Here is a 23,008-nt window from a genome sequence, read left to right on the forward strand (position 1 = left end):
CTCCAAATGCCAGCATCACTGCTGCTGTCTTCCATGCTTTCCTGAGCACTCAGGCCGTTTTGTAAGTGGAGGGAGGGATGGAGGGATGGGATAGGGAAGGGGTGCCAGGCATGGTGATGCATGCCTGTAATCCCAACACTGGGAGGTAGAGGCAAGAGGATCACCACTTCAAGGTCAGTTTCCGAACATTGGGAACATTCGGAATCTGAGGCTAGTCTGGGTTGCCAAAGCCACATTGAATTACTATCTGGCACACATACCCTGGAAGAGGGGGACCAGGCAGAAGCTGGGTGGCTCAGAATTTTGAGGTAAACAGCAAGGACCAGAGTTCAGGAGGTGCATCATCACTCAGAGCAAGACTGGAGCTGCCAGCCTTCTGCATTCGAGCAAAACCAAGAGATGAATAGTCACAGGGGAAAGACATTCTCCGGTTTTGTTTAAAGATCTTCTCTTGGGACTGGCTCACCACCCTCTCTAGTGGGATCTGATGCCCTCTTCTGGCATAAAGGCACACATGCAATAGAGCTCTCCTATACATTAAATAAATAAATCTTTAAAAAACTCCTTTCTTTACAACCATCGTTTCTTTTTATTTAGAAACGATTAACTTTCCATCAGTCAATCAGCGTCTCACGTGACACAGGAGGGCCTTGAACTCCCCTGTAGCCGCCACCGCCCACAAGCAAGGATTACGAGTCTGCGCCACCAAGCCTGGCTCAGCAGAGATTGTCTTGAGTCAAATCTGCACTCCCTTCGAAGCGGGAGACAGCTTCCCTACCTACTCTTCTCTCCAGAGCACCTATTTATCTTTTAAGCTACTTGTTCGCGCTTCTGCTCTCAGCCAACCCCGTTGACAGTCTAGTGAGCGTCATGAGTTTCCGGGCAGATCTGAGGACGCCTCCGAGCGGCCCCAGCGCAGAGCGGCCCAGCGCAGAGCGCCCCGCCCGGAGCGCCGACCCAACGGTCGGAGCGCGCGGTGGTTTCGAGCGCGGTGATGACGACGCTCTTCGGTCTGTGGTCCCCGAGCATCCGAGAGCCTCCAGTGAGGCAAGAGGGACAAGCGGACAGCTCCCACTCAGTGAGGATTTGGGTCCTATTTGTTTTGCTCGGGTTCTTGTCGGTTTCTAGCCGTGAAATCCAGTAGGGAATAGGCTAGTGGGGAGTTCGCCAACACACCTCCAAGTATTTGTTTCCCGCCTGTTTTTAAACGTTTCAAATAATGTCTGTCTTTAAATGCCTTCAGGCCCAGGTGTATGCACGCCCCTTTCCCAGCTCGAGGGAACCTCCTGACCAGCTTTTTGTCCTGCACCCGAGTGTTTGCTCACAAGTATTAGCTTACACCTTCAGCCACTGGTGATTGCTGACTGACTCTAACCATTCCCGTCTCTTGGGACCCATCAGTGGATAAAACAAAGGGCCCTGGCCTCCAAGGTGCTTACAGTCCCAGGGAGAGAGACACAATCTAGGGAACCTGGGGAAATGTTCCGGCATCTCACCACCCCGTCCCACCCCCCAGCCAGTGTCTAGTGGCCAAAGATGGAAGAGCTGGAAACTGCCCGAAATCAACTTCTTAACTCTAGGGAGTGAGGGTTTAGAGATGACTGTAAGGGAGGAAAAGAGGTCGGGCGGGGTGGTGGTGGTGGTCATGTTGTCTGGGACCAGGTGCTGCCCCTTTTTGCTCATTTCATGGTCTGATGATTCTAGTCACCGATGCTGTAGGTGACTTTAAAGGAAGTAAATTAACCCTGTGTTGTAATTTTGGAGCAAAGTGTTTTCAAATGGTCCACATGCCTGCATGCAGCACCAATTAAAGTCTGAAGACAGAGGTGGGCCTTTTTATTCTTTCCAGCCACCAGATCTGAGGAAGGCTTTCAGTAGAAGCAGTCTTCAGGATGTTAAAAATCTGACCCAGAGGACCAACCCCAACCCACCTGTCAGAGCTGAAATCTATAGTAGAGTTACCAGGGGACTAACTGCATTGCTAAGCCATGTGATCTTCAAAATTAGTGATTTTTTTTTATAACCTTGTTTTTTTAAGTTTTTGGTTTTTTTTTTTTTTAAAGATTTATTTATTTATTATATATAGTGTTCTGTCTGCACATATCCCTGCAGGCTAGAAGAGAGCACCAGATCTCATTACAGGTGATTGTGAGCCACTGTGTGGTTGCTGAGAATTGAACTCAGAACCTTTGGAAGAGCAGCCAGTGCTCTTAACCTCTGAGCCATCTCTCCAGCCCCAAAATTAGTGATTTTTTAAGTTAACTGAGAACAAATAATGTTAGTAGGCTTGTTTAGGTTTCCTCCATGGTAGCAGTTACAGGACCCGGCCAACATCAATGCATTAGAGGCGATGCGTTCTGCAGGAAAGAAAAGCAGCAGGGTGGACAGCAGGGAGCGGAGGGCTAAACAGAAAACCTTCAGGTTAGGTAGACCTCACGCAGAGATGCACTGTGTAAGAGGAGGGCATGACTCCCAGGCACAGAGAGGAAGCAGAGGCTAGAATGAGTCTCCTGCTTAGGAGACACTGCAGGGAACCCTTGAACATAATGGGAGGTGAGAATCCTGTAGCCTAGGGCACATGATGCAGTTGAAGCTGTACGTAGCACATCTGTGTTAGGTCTGCTCCCCCTGCTAATCTCCTAGGGTCTGGAGTGTGTGCACCCCTGTAATCCCAGCATTAGGGAGGCGGAGGCAGGAGGACCAGGAATTTGAAGTTATCCAGAGCTACTTAGCAAGTTCAAGATTCAGCCTGGGCTACATGAGGCTTTGCCTCAAAAAAACAAAACCAAAGGTGGGGGGAACAGTTCAAGTCCTCTAAATTGGGCTGTAGTTTACAGACTAAACAAAGGAATGGATCAGATTATATGGGCGCTGACAGCAACAGTGAAGGATTAGAGCTGCGGCAGGCAAATCAGAGCAGGGCATGAAGTAGCGAGAAACCAAGTGTGTCTGGGAACCTGGTAGGGTGGCACGTGCCTTTAATCCAGCACTTGAGAAACTGAGTCAGGAGTATGAGTTCAAGGCCAGCCTGGGATAAATAGTTCCAGGTTAGCCTGGGCTATAAAGCAAGATCTTGTCTCAAAAAAAGAAAAGAAAGAAAAGATACAGATGAGTGTGTGTGACCAAAACCAACCTTCACTTTCTCTGTTTTCTTGTGACACTTTGAGGCACAGATACAAGAAGAGTAACCAACCCATTTGACTGAAGGGAATCTGTTCCTTGGAGACAGCGTCTCTCACTGAACCTGGCTGCTGATCCCCAGCCCCAGCCATCCCGTCTCGGCCTTTCTCAGGGTTTGGATTACAGGCTTGCATAGCCACGTCCAGCTTTTCATTTGGCTGCTGGGGTTTTGAAGTCAGGTCCTCCATCATAGAAAGCAATATTGTCTACATCTTATGTAAAGTTTACAAACTATTTAGACTGTCTACCTCCCCTCACACAAGAGTCTGGAGCTGGGGCCTTGTGAGAGGTAGACACGCATTCTGCCACTGAGTGTGTCCTTAGAGCATCCTCATCCTTTTCTTACAGCTTTTAGAAACACTGTCTTTTTACATTTGTCGTTTCTACTAAACTGGACTAAAGGTGTTTCTTCCCCATCTTTTTGTTGTTTTTCAAAATAGGGTCTCACTGTATAGTCCTGGCTGTCCTGGAACCCACTCTGTAGACCAGGCTGTCTGGAACTCACAGAGATCCACCTGCCTCTGCCTCCCGAGTGCAATGATTAAAGGTGTGTGCCACCACTGCCAAGCTATTTCTTCCCCATTTTACTAAGAGCCTGGCACATTCAACAGTACGTTTATAAAAATTAATGGATAACATCTGGCCCATCTGGGGCTTTGGTGCATTTTCTTCAGAGTTGTTATTCAGCTTGTGTTTGGAAATTCCTTCAGAGTCTAGTTAAGGTTTTTGTTGTTTTTTCAAGACAGGATTTCTCTGTGTAGCTTTTGTGCCTTTCCTGGAACTCACGCTGTAGCCCAGGCTGGCCTCGAACTCACAGAGATCCATCCGCCTTCTCTGCCTCCCAAGTGCTGGGATTAAAGGTGTGTGCCACCACCGCCTGACTAAGGTATTCTTTAGAAGATGTTAAATAATGATAGATCTTAGGAAAGAGACATAAGTCACTAGAGCTAAGTTTGGCAACTCCTGTTACTAGTATCTTTTTTGCACACACACAAAGGATAATTTAATAAAGAAAATTATTTTTTCTTATGTAACTAAAAGGCCAATTGAAAATCACTCTCAACAGATTTTTGACTAATGGTCTCATCTCTGGAATAAGTTCATGTCCTTCCAAAGTGTGTGTGTGTGTGTGTGTGTGTGTGTGTTTAGACAGGTTCTCACTCTGTAGCCTTGGCTGGCCTGGAGAGGTGAGGCATAGTCCAACGACGTTCTCTGGAGAATTCTGACTTGGTCTGTGGTCCAGCATCCAGCATCCAGGATCACGAGGTAGCCAAGAGAGAGTGAGCACATATGCATCTTAGGCCTTAAGGGGTGCCTGTCTCGGCCAGGCCCCAGGTGGGGGCAGGTACCTAGCAGTTTCCTGATGCCTACTAGGGGTGGTGCTTCAGGGGTGAAGCCCAGACAACCACCCCTACAGTTGCCTTCCCATGAGCAAACAAACAGATGAGAGGGGAGGAAAGAGGAGGAAAAGGAACTTTTAGAAGACACTAGTTTTTATTTTATTTATTTATTTTGGTTTTTTTTCGAGACAGGGTTTCTCTGTAGCTTTGGAGGCTGTCCTCTAGAACTCGCTTTGTAGACCAGACTGGCCTCGAACTCACAGAGATCCGCCTGCCTCTGCCTCCCGAGTGCTGGGATTACAGGCGTGCGCCACCACCACCCGGCCTTATTTTGTTTTGTTTGAATTGGGTTTGAAAGCAAACAACTCTGGGAAGGTGACCTGAGCGTGGACTGGGCAGATGGAAGCCGGAGCCCGTTTGTTTGCTGGATGTGGTGGCGAGAGAGACAATGGTCTTGAGAGATGCTCCTAGAGGTCCTGAAGAAGCCAGGTGGAACATTTCTCCCTTACGTCAGAGGGCAAGCTTCCAGTGATTGTGTTCAGGGTCACTTTCCACTGAACTAAACACTGCCAGGTCTCGACTCTCCAAACACTGTTTTTTTGTTTCCCCGCTGACTCAGGCAAGACAGACTACTAAAAGGAGAGGTACAATAAATCCACAGGGGAAACTGTAATCAAACATCCCTTCCTTCTTTTTCTCTGGCCTTGGGCACAGACCAAACTTGCATCAGTTAGATGCAGGAAGTTCTTTCAAAACACCACACTGAGGATCTTAATGTAGTGAGGTTTCAGGGGTGTGTGTGTGTGTGTGTGTGTGTGTGTGTGTGTGTGTGTGTTCTTTTTCTTTCTTCCTTCTTTCTTTTCTTTTTTTTTTTTTGTGTGTGTATTTTTGGTTTTTCGAGACAGGGTTTCTCTGTGTAACAGTCCTGGCTATCCTGGAACTCACTCTGTAGACCAGGCTGGCATCGAACTCATAGAGATTCACCTGCCTCTGCCTCCTGAGAGCTGGGATTAAAGGTGTGCGCCACCACTGCCCAGCTAAATGTGTTTTGTTTTGGTTGGTTGGTTGGTTGGTTGGTTGGTTGGTTGGTTGGTTGGTTTGGTTTTTGGAGACACATTGTAGCCCTGACTGTCCTGGAACTCACTCATTCTGTAGACCAGGCTGGCCTCTCCAGTCCTTTTCTCTTTTGAGATGAAGTATCGTGTAGCCCAGGATGTTCTCCAGTCCTTCAAGGAGGACAACCTCAAAATCCTGATCCCCCAGCTTCTACCTCAGGTGCTGGACTGTAGGCAGACACTACAGCAAATGGCTTCCTGTTATACATTTTTACTTATAAAAATATTCTCCAGACTAAAGAGTTGGCTCAGAGGTTTAAGAGCATTGGTTGCTCTTGCGGAGGACCCAGGTTTGATCCCCAGAACCTACATGGTGGCTCACAAACATCTATATAACTCCAATCTCAGGGGAGCTAGTGCCTCCTCTAACCTCCCTCTACCAGTACCAGGGACACATGAGGTGCACGGTACACATACAGGAAAAACACTCATACACGTAAAGTTCTTACAAAAATGTAATGGAAAAAAATCTCTCTCCAGCACTTCTTTCTTTTCTTTCCCCCTAGATTTTGGTCTTTATCCCAAGAATGAAGATGCTTCTGCTTGGTATCTGGATCCTGCTGGCCTTGAAGCCTTGTCCTGGTAAGGCTACCTAGAAAAGTTTCTTTAGCCACTGTGTGCCAGGACGGGGTGGTCCACTTGATGGATCTAGGATCACTCTAGAGACCCTGCACATGCCCATGGCGGGGATTATCTTGGTTAGGTTAACTTGGTTAGAGTGGGAAGACCCACCCACTGTGGGTGGCCCCATTCTATACCCTGGGAACCTGCACTGACTAAAAGCAGAGAGTAAGCTGAGCTCATAGATCCATGCTCCTGACTGCAGCTGATGAGCCACCTGACTTTACCACCATCATCTTATTTTTAAGTTTAAGATTTTATGTATTTAGAGACAGGTCCATACCCCAGGCTGATCTCAAACTCCCCGTGTAGCCAAGGATGATCTTGAACTTGTGATCCTCCTGCTTCTACTTCCTGAGTAGAAGTGGCATGCACCACTATGTCAGGTTTATACAGTGCTGGGAGTCGAACTCAAGGCTTTGTGCACGTCAGGTAAGCAGTGGGCCAGGTAAAGTGCATTCCCAGTTCCTTACTTATCTTCTCAAAAATATTTCCTTGGGGCTGGAGCGATGGCTCAGCAGTTAAGAGCAAGGTTGCACTTGTAGAGGACCTGGACTTGGTTCTGAGGGCCCACGTGCCCATTCGCAACCATTCTATACTGTTCTATATGGACTTCAGGGGACATTTATGATCCAAACCATGATATAGGCTAAACCTGCCAAAATTGAAAAAGTTCACTTCCACAGCGTCATGAAGCGAAGTGGAGTAGTCTCTGAGAAGAGGTAGAAAATTCCATGGGAGATAAGTGAGCATGCGGGGCTTCCTTGAGATCTTTAGTTCTCATGGTTTGTGCATAGCCGGTTCCCGTGAGGCTTGTTCTGTTCTCAGGCCCATTGCCAGGTCCCCCTTCACTAGTGAGTGGTCTCTGTCTGAGGTGGAGTCAGGCTCTGCAGTTTACAGCCATCCCAGGCAATTCTGCTGAAGGTAGCCCTGACCTGTCATTTGAGAGACCACTGCTGTACAGTAGAAGAGGAAAGGCCCCATCAGGGTGTTTAAGCCTGAGCCCAGAGAGCTGCTAAGGCCCCTGGGAGCTTTCCAGGGCAGGACTTTTAGCACCTCCTTGGATCTGTGGTAAAATCTAGATCCCAGGCCTGGCAGTAGTGGCACATGTCTATAATCCCAGTACTCAGGAGGCAGAGGCAGGTGGACCTCTGAGTTCGAGGCCAGCCTGGTCTACAGAATGAGTTCCAGGACAGCCAGGGCTACACAGAGAAACCCTGCCTTAAAAACCAAACAAACAAACAAAAAAATCTGGACCCTAGGACAGAAGAGCAGGAGAGAGATTGGGATCGAGGCTCTCACTCGTTGATTAAAGGGTTTCTTCTCCAGACCCCTGAACAGGTTCCCTCTTCTCCAACTTAGATCTAATGGATAGAACAGCCTCTGTTTGTGCTGGACCTCCTGGTCCTCACCAGAGATTTTGGTCTGTGTGCTTCATTTCAGGGACCACAGAAGAGCTATTTGAAGTGTCTGTTTGGCCACACCAGGCCCTGGTAGAGTTTGGACAGTCCCTAACTGTCAATTGCAGCACTACCTGCCCAGACCCTGGGCCCAGTGGAATCGAGACCTCCTTCAAGAAGAGCCAGCTGGGCAAAGGGCCTCAGTGGAAGGAGTTTCTCCTGGAGGATGTCATGGAGAACTCCGTCCTGCAGTGCTTCTTCTCCTGTGCAGGGGTCCAGAAGGACACGACGCTCCCCATCACCATCTACCGTGAGTAGGACAGAAGGCCCAGAAGAAGAGAGGAGTGGGAAACAGGAATGCCGTTTAGGTAGGGGAGAATTAGGGTTTTACTTAGAGGGGAGAATCACACCAGCCCCAGCCCCCCAAGTTAAGATTTAGTCACATTGTCAGGATCCTCTCCCTCTGCAGAGGCTGTCTTCTGAGTTTCCACTGTTAGCCGTGGGGCACACTTTAGAATACACGGAATATACAGAGAGCAGACACTAAGAGTGCCAGACAAGACAAGTGTGATTAGTGCCAGACAAGACAAGTGTGATTAGTGCCAGACAAGTGTGACTAGTGCCAGACAAGACAAGTGTGATTAGTGCCAGACAAGTGTGATTAGTGCCAGACAAGACAAGTGTGATTAGTGCCAGACAAGTGTGATTAGTGCCAGACAAGACAAGTGTGATTAGTGCCAGACAAGACAAGTGTGATTAGTGCCAGACAAGACAAGTGTGATTAGTGCCAGACAAGTGTGTTTAGTGCCTGCTTATTTGTTGCCGGCTCTTAGGCTAACCAGGGATTGCAGGAAGGACAGGTTTTTTTGTTTTGTTTTGTTTTGTTTTTTTGTTGTTTTGTTTGAGGTTTTGGGTTTTTTTTCCTTGTTTGTTTTTGGTTTTTTGAGACAGGGTTTCTCTGTGTAGCTTTGGAACCTGTCCTGGAACTCACTCTGTAGACAAGTCTGACCTCGAACTCACAGAGATCCTCCCGAGTGCTGGGGTTAAAGGCGTGTGAATAAAAGCCAGGGTAGTAAAGAAGCCTGTGGTGCCAGTGACTCCTGAGCGGCCTGCAGAGCGGGGGCTCTGGGGTGTTGGGACTGGGAACCAGGGTCCTCCAGGGCGCCATCTGGCATTGCAAAGATAAGAATGGGTGGGAGAGCCCCACCCCCACGCTTCTCATGCCTTTGAAACGTCGTTGATAAGAGATAAATGTTCCAGAATGGCAGGAAAAATCAAAACAAAGGACTTCCTCTTAGCTGTCACAATTCTCGGCCATGGCCACCTTCGATGGACAGAGAGCTGGAAGGCGAACTTATCACATGGAGCTTTAGGGTAGCGGTCACCTTCTGTAAAGTCATTTCTTTATAGAGATGAGTGGCCCCTCACCAAGGCTTGTCTTTTTGTCTTAAAGAGCCACCAGAGCAGGTGATCCTGGACTTGCAGCCCGAGTGGGTGGCCATGGATGAAGCTTTCACCGTGAAGTGCCATGTGCCTAGTGTGGCACCCCTGCAGAACCTCACCCTTACCCTTCTCCAGGGTGACCAAGAACTATACAGAAAGGATTTCACGAGTTTATCTACGCCATCCCAAAGAGCTGAGGTCACCGTCAACGTCAGAGCCCAACGGGAGAGTGACAGGAGTAATTTCTCCTGCCGTGCAGAGCTGGATCTGAGCCCGCAAGGTGGGGGGTTGTTTCATGGCAGCTCAGCCACTAAGGAACTCCGGATCTTTGGTGAGTCAGAGTCCAGGCATGAAGAGAACCCAGGGCCTGTGTTGGCCTTTGGGGACCCTATTCCCACAGGTTTAGGAGGTCAGAGTGACTGAGCCCCACCTCTAATTCCATGTGTCCTATGTGACACATGACTTACCATTTCCCTTTTTTCTTTCTTTCCCCCAATTACTTGGCAGAATTCTCTCAAAGTCCCCAGATCGGGGTGTCTTCACTCCTGGAGGTTGGGGTGGCAGAGACCATGAACTGTGAGGTGGCTAGGGTGTTTCCCGCCCAGGAAGTTGTCTTCAGAATGTTCTTTGAAGACCAGGAGCTGAGCCCCTTCTCCTCCTGGAAGGGAGATGCAGCGCAGGCCAGCGCCACCATTCGGGCCATGGAGACCGGTGACCAGGAGCTGACCTGCCTTGTGTCTCTGGGTCCCATGGAGCAGAAAGTCAGGACACCAGTGCATGTCTACAGTATGTGACCATCTCTCTTACCTACATAGGGCCTCTGTTAAGGGAGGTTTTGCACAGTGATGTGCTGCTAGCTTTCATCTTTCTCTGGCAGAGGTGGGTTAGGACCTGCAGTGTGACGGTAGCTCTGTGTCCTCGGTTTCCTGAGCTATCCTGCTCATTGGGCAGTTGCAGATGCTTGAACTTCATTCTAGAATAAGCATTTGAGATGAGTAAGAAAGCTGTACGAGAAGGAGACATCTTGCTGTCCTCGCAGGAGAGACAGCCAAACGTGGGCATGCTTTATCGTTGGGAGGGAAGCGCTCAAGCCTCAAGCCATCTTGGTGCTTCCTCTCATCCGCCTTTACAGGAGCTTTAATGCTATCCAAAGTCTCTCTTCTGTCACTGTCTATCCAAGGGAGACCCGCAGCCTCAGGAGGACAGGGGCAGCCACCAGTTTTGAGAACGACATACTGTTCTTTTCCCTTCTTTGAAGGTTTCCCCCCACCAATCCTGGAGGTAGAAGATGCTTACCCTCTGGCAGGGACGGACGTTAATGTGACCTGCTCAGGTCATGTGTTAACATCACCTAGCCCTACTCTTCGGCTTCGGGGAGCCTCAAACCTCTCTGCTTCCGGGGAGCCTGCCTGGCTTCACTTCACTGCCAGGGAGGAAGATGATGGCCGGAATCTCTCCTGTGAGGCGACTCTGGAGGTGGAGGGCCAGCGGTTGCTCAAAACCACTGAGATCCAGCTTCATGTCTTATGTGAGTAGAGGTCTGAGGGTCTTTGACAAGGCGAGGGCACTTAGTTTCCCTGCTTGGCTAGTGTCTTCGTTAGTAGAGGGGCCACACTTTTCTAATTTGAAAAACCCAGAGAAGAAAATAAAATGGATGTGCCCAAGCTTATCTTTGCTCTCAGGAAAGTGAGTGGGAACAATATGGGAATGTGGTGCTGTGTCAGATACAATTAGTTGAGAGCCAGTGCCTGGGAGACAGCATAAAAGGAGACAGTTGAGGCGGATGCTAAGGAAAGAAGCCTCCAGAAACTCCACATCACAGTTTGTATTTTGGAAAATGAGGAAATTCTTATCTCTGAGTTCACTCCTTGCCCATTGAGAAGCCCTGGGCCCCACCAATGGAACCTTGTTACTTCTTAGTCTGGGTCCATTAAAATGTACTAGGCTGGCCGGGTGGTGGTGCACACCTTTAATCCCAGCACTCAAGAGGCAGAGGTAGGTGGATCTCTTTGAGTTCAAGGCCAGCCTGGACTACAGAGCTAGTTCCTGGACAGCTAGGGCTGTTACACAGAGAAACCCTGTCTTGAAAGACCAACCAACCAACCAAAACAAACAAACAAACAAACAAACAAACAAACAAACAAAACAGTCCTAGGCTGCATCTCATTGTCTTTGCACAGGGAAGGGAGGAGGGAAGGGAGCTATGAGCAGCAGTGAGAAAGGAGCGGGATGTAGAGCTAGGCTCCTTTTGGGGATCTTTTGCAGACAAGCCTCGGCTAGAGGAATCCGGCTGCCCTGGCAACCAGATATGGGCAGAAGGGACAGATCAAATGCTTGCCTGCATCCCAGAGGGAAACCCCGCCCCAGCTTTAGTGTGTATCTGGAATGGGATGATCATTGACCTTGAGGTACCTCAGAAGGTCACCCAGAACCACACTGGAACCTACTGCTGCACGGCCACTAACCAGCTCGGCTCTGTCAGCAAAGATATTGCTGTCATCGTCCAAGGTACCTGCCACACTAGCTGCTAGGCTTGGGGTAGAAAGCCCTCTCCCCCAGCCCCCCACTCTGCTTCCTGCCATCTTCCCCCAGATTTGGGGGTCTCACAAGTGTAGAGGGAAGCAAAATGCTTCTGGGCTGGAGAAGATGTGTCTGAGAAGTGGGCTGGGCATCTTGGGCGGAATGGCTGTCTTGTCCTCAGCCCCTCCTCCCCAGCTCTGTCTTCCGTGCCTACACAGGACTGCATGAAGGGATCGCCCCCTCCACCATCTTCATCATCATCATTTTCACGCTTGGCGTGGCTGTGATCACCATAGCACTGTACCTGAACTACCAGCCCTGCAAAAGAAACAGGAGGAGACGGGCCTGTAGGCAGAGAGAGCTGAGCAGAGGCGAGGAAAGCCAGTTTGCTGACATAAAGGCAGAGGAGTGTCACTCACATCACTGCTGACCAGAGACAGCTCTCCCGAGTGAGACTTCAGCTACCAGCCCTTAACGGGAGGAAGGAGTAGAGCAAAGGAGGAGGAAGAGACAGGGTGTGAGGCTCCGACCCCTCGTCTGTCTGCTGTCCCCTCAAACCGTTTCAGGGCCCCTGTGGCTTGCACCGGTCCATCTGCAGCTCACGTTTCTCTTTTGAGTTTATTCCAGTCTCTAGAAATTTCAGTCTGGTTGTTGACTGGCCATCGAGCCTCTCACTCCTTCTGTGTTTAACTGCCCACTCTTGAGCACACAGAAGGCCCCGCTCTTGCCCCTCATTCCCGCTGCTGACTCCTCAGCCAGCAAATGAGAAAGAGCATCAGAAATATTCTGGAATGCATCGCTCAGGGTTTCCTGGTGACTAACTAGGAACTTCTTTTGTAGTTCAAGGACAAGACTCCATGGGGGTAGGTAGCAAATGAATGGGCAGGAATTGGAACTCTGCTCCCCTGTCCACATCCCCTACTCCCCAGACAGTACCCAATGACATCATAAAAGCTCTGGCTGATTCAACTTCACCCCAGGAATGCTCCACAACTTCACATTGGGCCAGAGAAGTAGCTTAGCTAGTTTATAACAAACAAACCTAGGGTTTACCATACAGCACAAGATGGCCTCAGACTTGTGATCCCCCTGCCTCAACCTCCTGAGTGCTGGGATTACAAGTGTATACCATCACCCCCTAACTTTTCTGGGGGGTGCTTTAAAGTAGAAGTAGAATACTTCCATGAAATTGGTCTAATAGGTAATAGGTCAAGGGCATCACACTCCGAATTCCTTTTTGTAAAAGACTGAGTCCCACATATACTCTCCATCTCCACAAAGAATTGCCTGTTTTCATCTTCTGCTAGTAAGTCCCCTGGGAAGGGGGTACATAACTGCACAGCAGAGTGTGTGCCTAGCATGCAGATGGGTCCCGGCTCTGCCCCCCCCCCCAGTCCTCTGTGACAGTGTTGACCATGTGCTTTAACAGCTCAGCTCCTCACTGCCCTTTGGAAGGAGTACGTCCATCATGGTGAAGGCCTGACAATCAAGCCAGGCCTCTCCTCCAGAGCTGTCATGAACTATTTGCTGAGATGTTAGCTGTGGTAAAAATAAAATAGATTTTGTGATATCTGGGTTTATTCTTCCTTTGTGTCATAACTGAAAGCTTTATGTTAAGCCAAATGATTGCATTTCAGGCTAGCTTCCACTTGGTACAATGTGGCCAGTCCAGGACAAGGAATGTCTTAGCTCCAGTCATCAGCCTGTTTTTCCTGCTCTCAAAACTGAAGCGCGCACTGGTATCCAGTTTCCACCATGCGAATACTATCTCAAAATGATGCAGCATCAGGCACCAAAGGGTGTCTCCCTTCTTCCTGGACAACCCTGAATCTAGAGTTGGGGATTTGCTATAAAAATAACCCTTTGTTTCTCCATCCAAAGTAACAGAGGCACAGTAGTAAGTAAACATAGTGCTGTCCCTGCCTTCTACAAATTGTAATGTGTGAGGGATGTGCTCACTTTCCATCACCGTGACAAGTATCAGGTGTGTCAACCTACAAAACAGTTTTTGATCTGTGGTCACATGACCCATGGCCTTTAGGCCTGTATCGAGGCAGTACGTGGTGGAAGCAGGAAGAGCAAAAAGAAACAGTAAAGTGCCAGGGTTCTCAGATCCCCTCAGGACCTCTCACTAGGCACCATCTTGTTTCATTGCCTCCCAATAGCCCATGGTCTGGGGTCCTTAAGACATGGGCCTTTGGGGGACCAATGTGCCAAAATGAAGGCACATTATAGCTGGGCAGTGGTGGCGCACACCTTTAATCCCAGCACTCGGTACCTGGGCTACCAAGTGAGTTCCAAGAAAGGCGCAAAGCTACACAGAGAAACCCTGTCTTGAAAAACAAAAAACAAAAACAACAACAAAAAAAGGCACATTAGTTTCTATAACCAGAAAGATGTGGTTTGTTCAGAGAAAGTCTAACTCAGGACCAAGGAAGTATTCCCCCAAAGGCCTTCTCAATGCTAACACCTCTTACTCCCTACAATGTGAGTCTCATACGAATTAATCTTCTCAAGGTGAGCAAAGGGTCAGTACATTAAGAAGCAGGTTTAAGACAGGTCCTAGTCCAGGTACCTCAGCTGTTTTAATATCTTGGATCAGCTGCATCATCAGCATCAGTTACAACTGCAAATGCCACCCAGGAACCCTAAGGCACATGAACCAGAAAGGGATGATGGCATTGGCTTCCTAATTCCAGCAAGCAGAGCTAGAGATTTAGCCTGCTGTGACTCCTCACTGCCACACGGTGCCACTGTTAGCAGATGCCCTGGGCATTAGCTTCCATGCATCTCACATGATCCTGGTGCCTCCTGCCCAGCTTTCCATGGTTATAGTTCTCATAGGTTAGTGCCCATGTCTCTCTCTCTCAGAGTTAAGCCTTTTGATTCTGATTCTGAGACAGGGTCTCTCTATGTAGCCCTGGCTGGCCTGGAACTTGTTATGTAGACCACCCTGGCCTTGAATACACAAAGATCTACCTGTCTCTGCCTCCTGGGTGCTGGCATTAAAGGTGATGACATGCCTATACTCTGGAAACCCAAAAAGACAATTGCTAACAATATTGACACTATTTCATCAAGACAAAGGACAGAAGAAAATTCTGCTAGAACTCCAATCCTTGGTAAAATCTCAGACTTGGGACCAGGGAATCTCTGGAAAGGCTATATATGTCCACTATCCCAATTAATTTAAATGTAACTTGACACAGCTTAAAGTCACCTGAGAAGAGAGTCACGATTGAGGGTTTTTCCCAGTTAGATTGGGCTGTGGGTATGTCTTGGTGGGGGGGTATTGTTTGATTATTAATGTAGAAAGGCCCATCCACCATGGGTGGCTCCATTCCCTGGGCAGGTGATCCTAGGCCTTGTAAGAAAACTAGCTTAGCGAGTCCAAGAGCAAACCAGCAAGCAGCATTCCACCGTGGTTTCTCTGCTTGAGCTCCTGTCCTGACTTCCCTCGGGAACAGACTGAAGCCTGTATGCTGACAGAATTCCTTTCCTCCCCCAAGTCACCTTTGTCAGAGTTTTATCACAGCAACAGAGTGAAGCCAGGACAGCCAGCAGCTGAAAACTGACTCCTTGGCTAAGGTGGTAGATCCTGCCTTGTCCTGAGCTATCTCTCAGCCACCTGGGGAGGGGTGTGTGGGGAGGGTGTTTCTACATGCTTATCAACGGAATTTGTACCACTTCTACTAACCCTGCAGGACAGGTAAGGAAGATATGGACAGATGGTGACCAGGCTAAATGGCTTCATGCTTTAGGATATGAGAATTCACCTGCCAGTATAATTTGAAAGGCTGTTAATCACTTTCCTTAATCTGATACTTACCACATTTAAAAAATATGTGTGTATCTTTTATTTATTTATTTATTTTTTTGAGAAAGTCTTCCTATGTAGCCCAGGCTGGCCTCGAACTCACTATCCTACATCCTAGAATGATGGCCCGACAAGGTTTCCAGTCATTTCAACTTCAGAGTCACCTCTAGCCCTCTGGTCCTACTGGTCAAAAAGCCAGAGATCTCTATTCCCACCGCAGTCAGCTGCTCCAACCTCAGCAGCAGGAAGTCCCGGATGCTGGACCTCTGCCCTTTTACAGCCCTCATGATTAAGGGATGTGTTACGCTTTGGATGCTAAATTTCCCCTACAGGCCCACATGTTTAAGTGCTTGATCCTCAACTGGTGACACTGTTTGGGGGGGGGGGGTCTAGCTGGTAGAAAGGTTGCCAGGGACAGGCCTTGAAGATATACCACCCTGGATCCAGTCTACCATCTCTGCCTCCCACTCCATCAAGATGTGAGAAACTGGCTGGAGAGATGGCTTGGCAGTTAAGAGCACTGGCTGCTCTTCTAGAGGACCCAGGTTCAATTCAAGCACTTACATGGCAGCTCACAACTGTCTGTAACTCCAGTTCTAGAGAATCTGACGTCCTCACAAAGGCAGGGGAGACACCAATGCACACAAAAATAAATCTTTAAAAAAAAAAGTTTAAAAAAAAGATGTGGGCTGGAGAGATGGCTCAGAGGTTAAGAGCAGTGGCTGTTCTTCCAGAGGCCCTGAGTTCAATTCCCAGCAACCACATGGTGGCTCACAACACCTCTAATGAGATCTGGTGCCCTCTTCTGGCCTGCAGTCATACATGCTGTATACATAATACATAAATACATCTTTAAAAAAAAAAGATATGAGAGCTGGGTGGTGGTGGCCCACGCCTTTAATCCTAGCACTTGGGAGGCAGAGGTAGGTGGATCTCTGTGAGCTTGAGGCCAGCCTGGTCTACAGAGTGAGTTCTAGGACAGCCAGGGCTACACAGAGAAACCCTGTCTTGAAAAAAAAAAAAAAAAAAGAAAGAAAAAGAAAAGATGTGAGAAATTGTCACCTCCCATTAAGGACTTTCACACCTCCCTGCTGCTCCCCATTCACACCTTCTGACTGTGACCCAGACTAAACTCGTTTTCAGTTAAACAGCTACTTTTAGGTATTTTGTCACAAGGACCAGAAAAGCACCTGGTGGAGGGTGGAAATCTGTGACAGGGAAATGAGGTAGGCTCCAGATAACCCAGGGAAAGAGGCAGTTGCCTGGCAACCAAAAACTAATGCAACAGCAGAGCTGCCCTAAAGCAGGGCCTTATGTGGCCATACTGAGGAAAACAAGGCCTTGCCAAAATTGGCGGGGAGCAACTTGGCTGACCAAAATGTTTGCAACAGAACTTCCAAGCAGAGCGGGGAATCACAAATGACCCTGGAATGGGGGTGAGAGTCATGGAGTACTTGAGATATGCTTTTTGGATCCTTCCTGGTGTGAGCCTTGTCTCTCTTACGCCCCAGCCCCCACAGGAAGACTTTTCACTAGAAAAACACTGCTTAAAAAAAAGTTTTTTTTTAAACCACGTGTGGTAGTGCATGACAGGGTTTCTATTGTAGCCCCAGGTGTCCTGGAACTCCCTCTGTAGACCGGGCTGGCCTCGAACTGAGATCTACCTGCCTCTGCCTCCTGAGATTAAAGACGTTTGCCACCATGCCTGGATGGTACTTCATGTCTTTAAGTGCTTAAAAGAATGAGGCAAGAGGGGCTGGAGAGATGGCTCAGAGGTTAAGGGCACTGGCTGCTCTTCCAGAGGTCCTGAGTTTAATTCCCAGTAACCACAAGGTGGCTCACAACTATCTACAATGAGAGATCTAGTGCCCTCTTCTGGCCTGAAGGCTGAACAATCACTGTATACATAATAAATAAATAAATCATTTTTTAAAAAGATTTATTTATTTATTATGTATACAGAAGAGGGCGCTAGATCTCATTACAGATGGTTGTGAGCCACCATGTGGTTGCTGGGAATTGAACTTAGGACCTCTGGAAGAGCAGTCGGTGCTCTTAACCTCTGAGCCATCTCTCCAGCCCCAATAAATAAATCTTTAAAAAAAAAAAAAAGAAATAGGATGAGGCAAGAGGATCCCAGGCTCAAGGCCAGCCTGGGCTATCTAGCATGACTTTATTTAGAAAATAATGTTTGTTGTACCAGGCATGGTATCACCTGCCTGTGATCCCAGAACTCGGAAAGCTGAATGGAGCACCAAGATTTTGAGGCCAGCCTGAGCTGCTTAGCAAGACTGTCTCCCCCTGAAAAAAAAAAGCAACAAGAAATACACAATACGGGTTGGGGATTTAGCTCAGTGGTAGAGCGTTTGCCTAGCAAGTACAAGGCCCTGGGTTCAATCCTCAGCTCAAAAAAAAAAAAAAAGAAAAAGAAATACACAATAAAAAACTTACATCTTCAGCTGGGTGTGCTAGGTCACGCCTTTAATCCCAGCACTCAGGAGGCACAGAGGCACACAGATCTCTGTGAGTTCAAGGCCAGCCCGGTCTACAGAGTGAGTTCCAGGACAGCCAGGGCTACACAGAGAAACCCTGTCTTAAAACAACAACAACAACAACAAAAAAACCTAAAAAACCCCCAACGGCTTCCATCTTCACTGTTTTAAGTGTGTCAAGCATGTCCATACTGCAACCGTCAGCACTGAAGCGGGTCAAGGGAACTTCTGATTTAATGATAGTAGAGACGAATGAGCCGAAGAGTGTGGGCATGCAGCACAGCTTCAATGGAGGCCTTTACTCAAGGGTGGAAGCAGTACTTCTCAGGCTGCCTCAAAGCAAAGGGCACACACAGCTTTTTATCAGGTTGCCAGTGTGGGCTGAGGCCTGACCGTTTTTTCTGCTGGCCTTGAGTCCAGTATTTTGAAAAGATTTTTATTTCTTGCATAAGGTATGGGCCAGCAGTCATTTGACTTTGATACTATCCTGGTTGTTATTGTCTAAGATTTGCTTTTGTTAAAAGTGTGTGTGTGTGTGTGTGTGTGTGTGTGTGTGTGTGTGTGTGTGTGATATGTTCAGGTAAACATAGAGGCCAGAAGAGGGTTAGATTGGAGTTATAGGTTGTGGTGAGCTACCCAGCCTGGGTATTGGGAATGGAACACGGGTCCGCGGGTCCCCTGGGAGAACAGCAAGTGCTGTTAACTTCTGAGCCATCCCTCCAGCCCCTCATCTTGTTTCTTTGTTTTGTTTTTCTTTTTTGTTTTTTGCTTCCCAAGACAGGGTTTCTCTGTGTAGCCCTGGCTGTCCTGGAACTCGCTCTGTAGACCAGACTGGCCTCGACTCTGCCTCCTGAGTGCTGGGACTACAGGCATGTGCCACCACACCTGGCCTCGTCCTGGTGTTTATGGTGCACCCAGCCTGGCTGTTGCCAGGGATCAGAGTAGGAGGGTTAGAAGAGACATCTCCACATGCTGTTGAGGGATAGGAGAGCAGGAGAGACACACACAAGTGTGTCTCTTAGCGGGTCACAGCTTATGGATTGAAGCCCAGAAGCTCATCTTCCTCTGTCCCCATGCGGTCCTTGACTAACTTGTCACCATCCATCTCCAAAATGCTTTGCACATTTCACAATTGTTATTTTGCGTCCATTAACTGACACACCCCTGCTTCAATCAGAACAGTTTAATGGAATGGGTTGTCTTGGGTTTTTCAGCTCAGAGAAGCCAAGGTACAATTTTGCCCCATTGTTCTGAATCTGAATCCAGCTGCCACCCAAGTTTGACACCAGCAAGATCAAAGTCATCTACCTGAGGGGCACTGGTGGCATGGTTAGCAAAAACAAAAACAAAAAAACCCAAAAAACAAACAAAAACCCAAAACCAAACAACAACATCAACAAACCCTGGCAATGACAGACTCACTGTGACTGGAGGTCTGGGGGTCACAGGACTCGCCCTCTGAAACAGAAAGGCCCTGCTTTGGTCACTTCAAATGTCTTCCGTCTGTTACTCACTTCCAAGGTTTGAGAATTACATTCCACATACATGTCTGGATGTCCCCACCTCAGAGGGTTTTAGAGACCTATTTCTCCATGGTAAATAGTGACAAGGTCAGAGGAGCCCACATTTAAGTAGACCCTCAGTTCTTCATGATACACAGGTCCCTACTTTCCATCATGTAGCCCTCTCTCACAAGGAAGCTAAGTGTCAGTTGTGGTTTATCCTTACCCAGGGAGCTTTCATCACTTCTGTGTTTCTCTATCTGATGCCTATTTGTGTGTGTGTGTGTGTGTGTGTGTGTGTGTGTGTGTGTGTGTGTGTGTTCCTGTGAGTGCAGTACATATACATGCTCGTGCTTGTGCGTACAAGAGGACAACTTCAGGTACGATTCCTTGGGCACTGTATGCATACCTTGCTTTCTGAGACAGGGTCTCTCACTGGACTGCAATTCACAAAGTGAACAGGGAGCTAGCTGCCTGTTTCTGCCTCCCTAGTACTGGAGTTGCAATCGCATGCCATCACCCTCAGGGGTTTTGTGGTTGTTGTTGTTTGGTAATGTAGATTTTGGAAATTGAACTCAGGTCCTCATGCTTGCAAGCCAAGCACCAAGTGAGCCGTCCCTCAGGCCCTACCTGGTACCCACTGAAATTACTATGGAAATCTCCATCTTAGACTCCATCTCGTACCTGCTCACCCTACTTCAGAATTCAGACCTGCTGGTTTCGGTTGCTCCAAACCCATTTGTTTTGTTTTTGTTTAAGACAAAGCCTTGCTATATAGACTGAGCTAGCCTATATCTCACTATGTAGAATAGGCTAGCCTCAAACTCACAGCAATCTTCCCTCCTCAGTCTCTTAGATGCTGGGATTACAGTTGTGTGCCACCATGCCCAGTTTCCAAACTAAATGAAAACCCGTCTTAAAATTTTTGCACATCAGTAATTCTGTGATTTTCCTCATATTTTCTCTCTTGAAGATGTTTTCCTTTTACTCCTCTGTCTCGTTTTCATTTCTTCCTAATCTTGGGGCAGGGGGCTGATTGGTCTTCCTGATTCTGGTTGGAGGAGAGAGGAATACCTCTGAGTACATTACGGGGGTGACCTATGACCTTGTTGGCTGTGTCTGTCCAGAGAGCTGGGACTTTGTTTTTTTTTTGTTTTTTGTTTTTTTTAAGCTGAGGATTGAACCCAGGGCCTTGTGCTTGCTAGGCAAGCACTCTACCACTGAGCTAAATCCCCAACCCGAGCTGGGACTTTGACTGTGGAGTGGGAGCAGACTCAGCATGTCATAGAGAAAGTCATGTGTTGACTCTATTTGGTCCAGGGAAAGTCAGGGCTGTTCTTCCGGCAGCTCACAGGATTCTTACAGGTTGACTTCTAGGACTCTTTGAAACCATCCTTCCATCCCATAATAGAAATACATCTAGCCGAGCGATATGATGCATCTTGATTTTATTAGGACAAAGCATAGGGATGGGCAGTTGCCAGGGGAAAGGGGGGGAGCGCTGGGGGAGTGCAGCAGAGATGCTGTAGTGTGCAGCTAGAAGGCACAGCTGCTTTCCACAAAGCGCCGGCACTTCATGACCCGCAGGTAGGTCTCAGCCTTGTGCAGGTCCTTCTTAAAGCAGGAGAGCAACCCGTAGTTTTTGAGCAGAGCGTCATCGCTGCGCATGTTGGTATCAAACTTATCATAGGTTTGCTTGAGGAGCTGCCCAGCACGGGGACTGCCATCTTCCAGCTCCTGCAGTGGGAAGGAAGGGTAAGAGAGGCAGAGGAGTCTCCCAAGCTGTGCTCTCCCCCACTCCAGGACCTAGAGAAAGGATGCCTTCTCAAGGGTCAAGGCCGGGCTGGTAAATAGAGAACGGCAGTGAGCGCCCAGCTGGGCTCCAGGCAGAGGCAAAGGACAGTGTGGCCCACCCCAGTGTCATCCTCACCTGCATCAGAGCCTGGATGCCCTCTTCCAGGTCCTTCAGTTTCTCGTAGACACGGTCCGAGGTTCCGAACATCAGGCTGTTGGTGAAGACCCTGCTGAGGAACTGTGCGGGCCCCAGCCATGACTGGATGAGAAGCAGTGAGAATCGAAGCAGTTCCATGTCCTGAGAAGAAAGGGCTGGGTGGTGCGAACTGCCCCGGGATCTCTGCCTGGGACTCCAAGTTTGCCCCAGCTTCCGGGAGAAGGGGGTCTCTGGCCTGTAGTGCAGTTAGGGAAGACAGGGATTGTACAGACAAAGCCTGAGTGGCCACTCACGGTTCTCTGCTGGGCCTCCTCCTTGCCTGTGGGGGCTGGGATGGTCTCTGAGAAGCAGAAGGCAGCCTGGGTGTTCTGGATGGAATAGCGCTGTCCCTCGGGGATGTAGGCACGTTCCTGGAGGAAGAGCAGTCAGTGAGGCTGAGCCTGTAGCTCTCTGTCATCACTACCTGATGGAGAACCCGCTCCATTTCTGTTCATCTTGACAGCATTGGCTTGAGATCCCCAACCCCTCAGTTTCCTCCTATGACTTCCTGTTGTCTGTGGGCAGGGGTCTGCCCTTTCCTGCTTCCACAGTTGGGAAGGCACCCATCTCTAGAGAACTTACGAACTCTTTGTAGGTGTCAGCAGCCAGCTGGTGCAGATGCTGGGCTCGGAGCACAGCGTTGGCAAACAGACTGGACAAGGGCACGGCAGGGAAAGCTCCAGCCTCCTGAGGCCAGAAGAGGCAGAGCAGGGTGAAGGTCAGGAGCCAGGGGGTCCGAGAGTCTAGAGAGAGAGAAGAGGGCAGGAAAAGACTGAGAGCAACAGCCAATCTCTCCTGACCCCTGTAGGGACCCATAGTGTTCCCAACATGGGTAGAAGTTGGGCTGCACTCATGTTAGAAGCCTCCCATCCATCTTCAGGGCCCCTTGGTCCATATCACACCCAGCAGGATTTGAGAATGCTTACCTGAAGCCATTGCCAAGCAGTGATCTGTCCACAGGACCCTGAGCACTTTGGGATCTGGTCTCTAGAATCCTGGCCTTGATCCCGTGCACGCCCTTTTTATACCCTACCTGTTTTCCCCAACCCCAAGGCCCCTGCCTCCTCCCTATACATTTATTCATGGGCTGGGGCCACTGTCAGCTTGTGCTGATGGATAATTTAGGGGCTCCTCCCACTCACCATGTTCCCACTCCTCTCCTGCGGTCATGTCCCTGATCTTATCTTTCCATCACCACCTTTACCAGGCTTGTGAGCATTGGTTATGCAAGATCTCAGCTACAGAGACCACCCAATGTGTCCTTTGGAGAGTATCCCGAGTCCAGGGTACTCTGGCGGGTTGCTGCTGTTTGTTCACTGGGATGAGGGGCAACAGAGCCCCTCCAAGGAGGCATTGTCCCACCAATGTTCCTTTGTAAGTTGTGTTTATTTGTGTGTATGTGTGTGTGTGTGTGTGTGTGTGTGTGTGTGTGTGTGTGTGCATATAGGGATCAGAAGATAACTTAGGAATTGATTCTGTCTTTCTATCATGTGGGTTCCAGGACCTGAACTCAGGTACTCAGCCTTGGCTGCAGGTACCTTTACCTTCTGGACCATTTTTCTGGCCTTATTCTATCCTTTTCTTCTTG

The 23,008-nt window shown here is 48.7% G+C and overlaps 2 protein-coding genes across 2 annotated transcripts; one reads left to right on the plus strand and one right to left on the minus strand.

Moving 5' to 3' along the window:
* The first annotated feature begins 1,016 nt into the window (after nt 1-1,016).
* Nucleotides 1,017-12,049, plus strand: LOC118588373 (intercellular adhesion molecule 5). Its single transcript, XM_036194645.1, has 8 exons — nt 1,017-1,078; nt 6,142-6,217; nt 7,700-7,966; nt 9,110-9,430; nt 9,607-9,885; nt 10,358-10,627; nt 11,365-11,607; nt 11,838-12,049. Exons 2-8 carry the CDS (start codon nt 6,163-6,165, stop codon nt 12,047-12,049), a joined length of 1,647 nt encoding a protein of 548 aa, XP_036050538.1. The 5' UTR covers nt 1,017-1,078; nt 6,142-6,162.
* An 8,805-nt stretch (nt 12,050-20,854) lies between these two features.
* Nucleotides 20,855-22,502, minus strand: LOC118590047 (somatotropin). Its single transcript, XM_036197846.1, has 5 exons — nt 22,347-22,502; nt 22,003-22,163; nt 21,675-21,791; nt 21,361-21,522; nt 20,855-21,167 (listed from the first exon to the last, which is right to left on the minus strand). The coding sequence occupies exons 1-5, from the start codon at nt 22,354-22,356 to the stop codon at nt 20,967-20,969; spliced, it is 651 nt and encodes a 216-aa protein (XP_036053739.1). The 5' UTR covers nt 22,357-22,502; the 3' UTR covers nt 20,855-20,966.
* Nucleotides 22,503-23,008: the final 506 nt, after the last annotated feature.

Source organism: Onychomys torridus, chromosome 8, assembly GCF_903995425.1.
Source record: "Onychomys torridus chromosome 8, mOncTor1.1, whole genome shotgun sequence".
Classification (NCBI taxonomy): Eukaryota; Metazoa; Chordata; class Mammalia; order Rodentia; family Cricetidae; genus Onychomys; species Onychomys torridus.

Excerpts from the sequence above, each read along its gene's own strand:
- LOC118588373 (XM_036194645.1), top strand. The coding sequence starts at position 6,163 with ATGAAGATGCTTCTGCTTGGTATCTGGATCCTGCTGGCCTTGAAGCCT. Across the intron at positions 7,967-9,109 it reads GCTCCCCATCACCATCTACC|AGCCACCAGAGCAGGTGATC; the intron begins GTGAGTAGGACA and ends TTTGTCTTAAAG. Across the intron at positions 9,886-10,357 it reads GACACCAGTGCATGTCTACA|GTTTCCCCCCACCAATCCTG; the intron begins GTATGTGACCAT and ends CCTTCTTTGAAG.
- LOC118590047 (XM_036197846.1), bottom strand. Across the intron at positions 21,792-22,002 it reads CTGACACCTACAAAGAGTTC|GAACGTGCCTACATCCCCGA; the intron begins GTAAGTTCTCTA and ends CTCTTCCTCCAG. Across the intron at positions 21,168-21,360 it reads GCATCCAGGCTCTGATGCAG|GAGCTGGAAGATGGCAGTCC; the intron begins GTGAGGATGACA and ends TTCCCACTGCAG.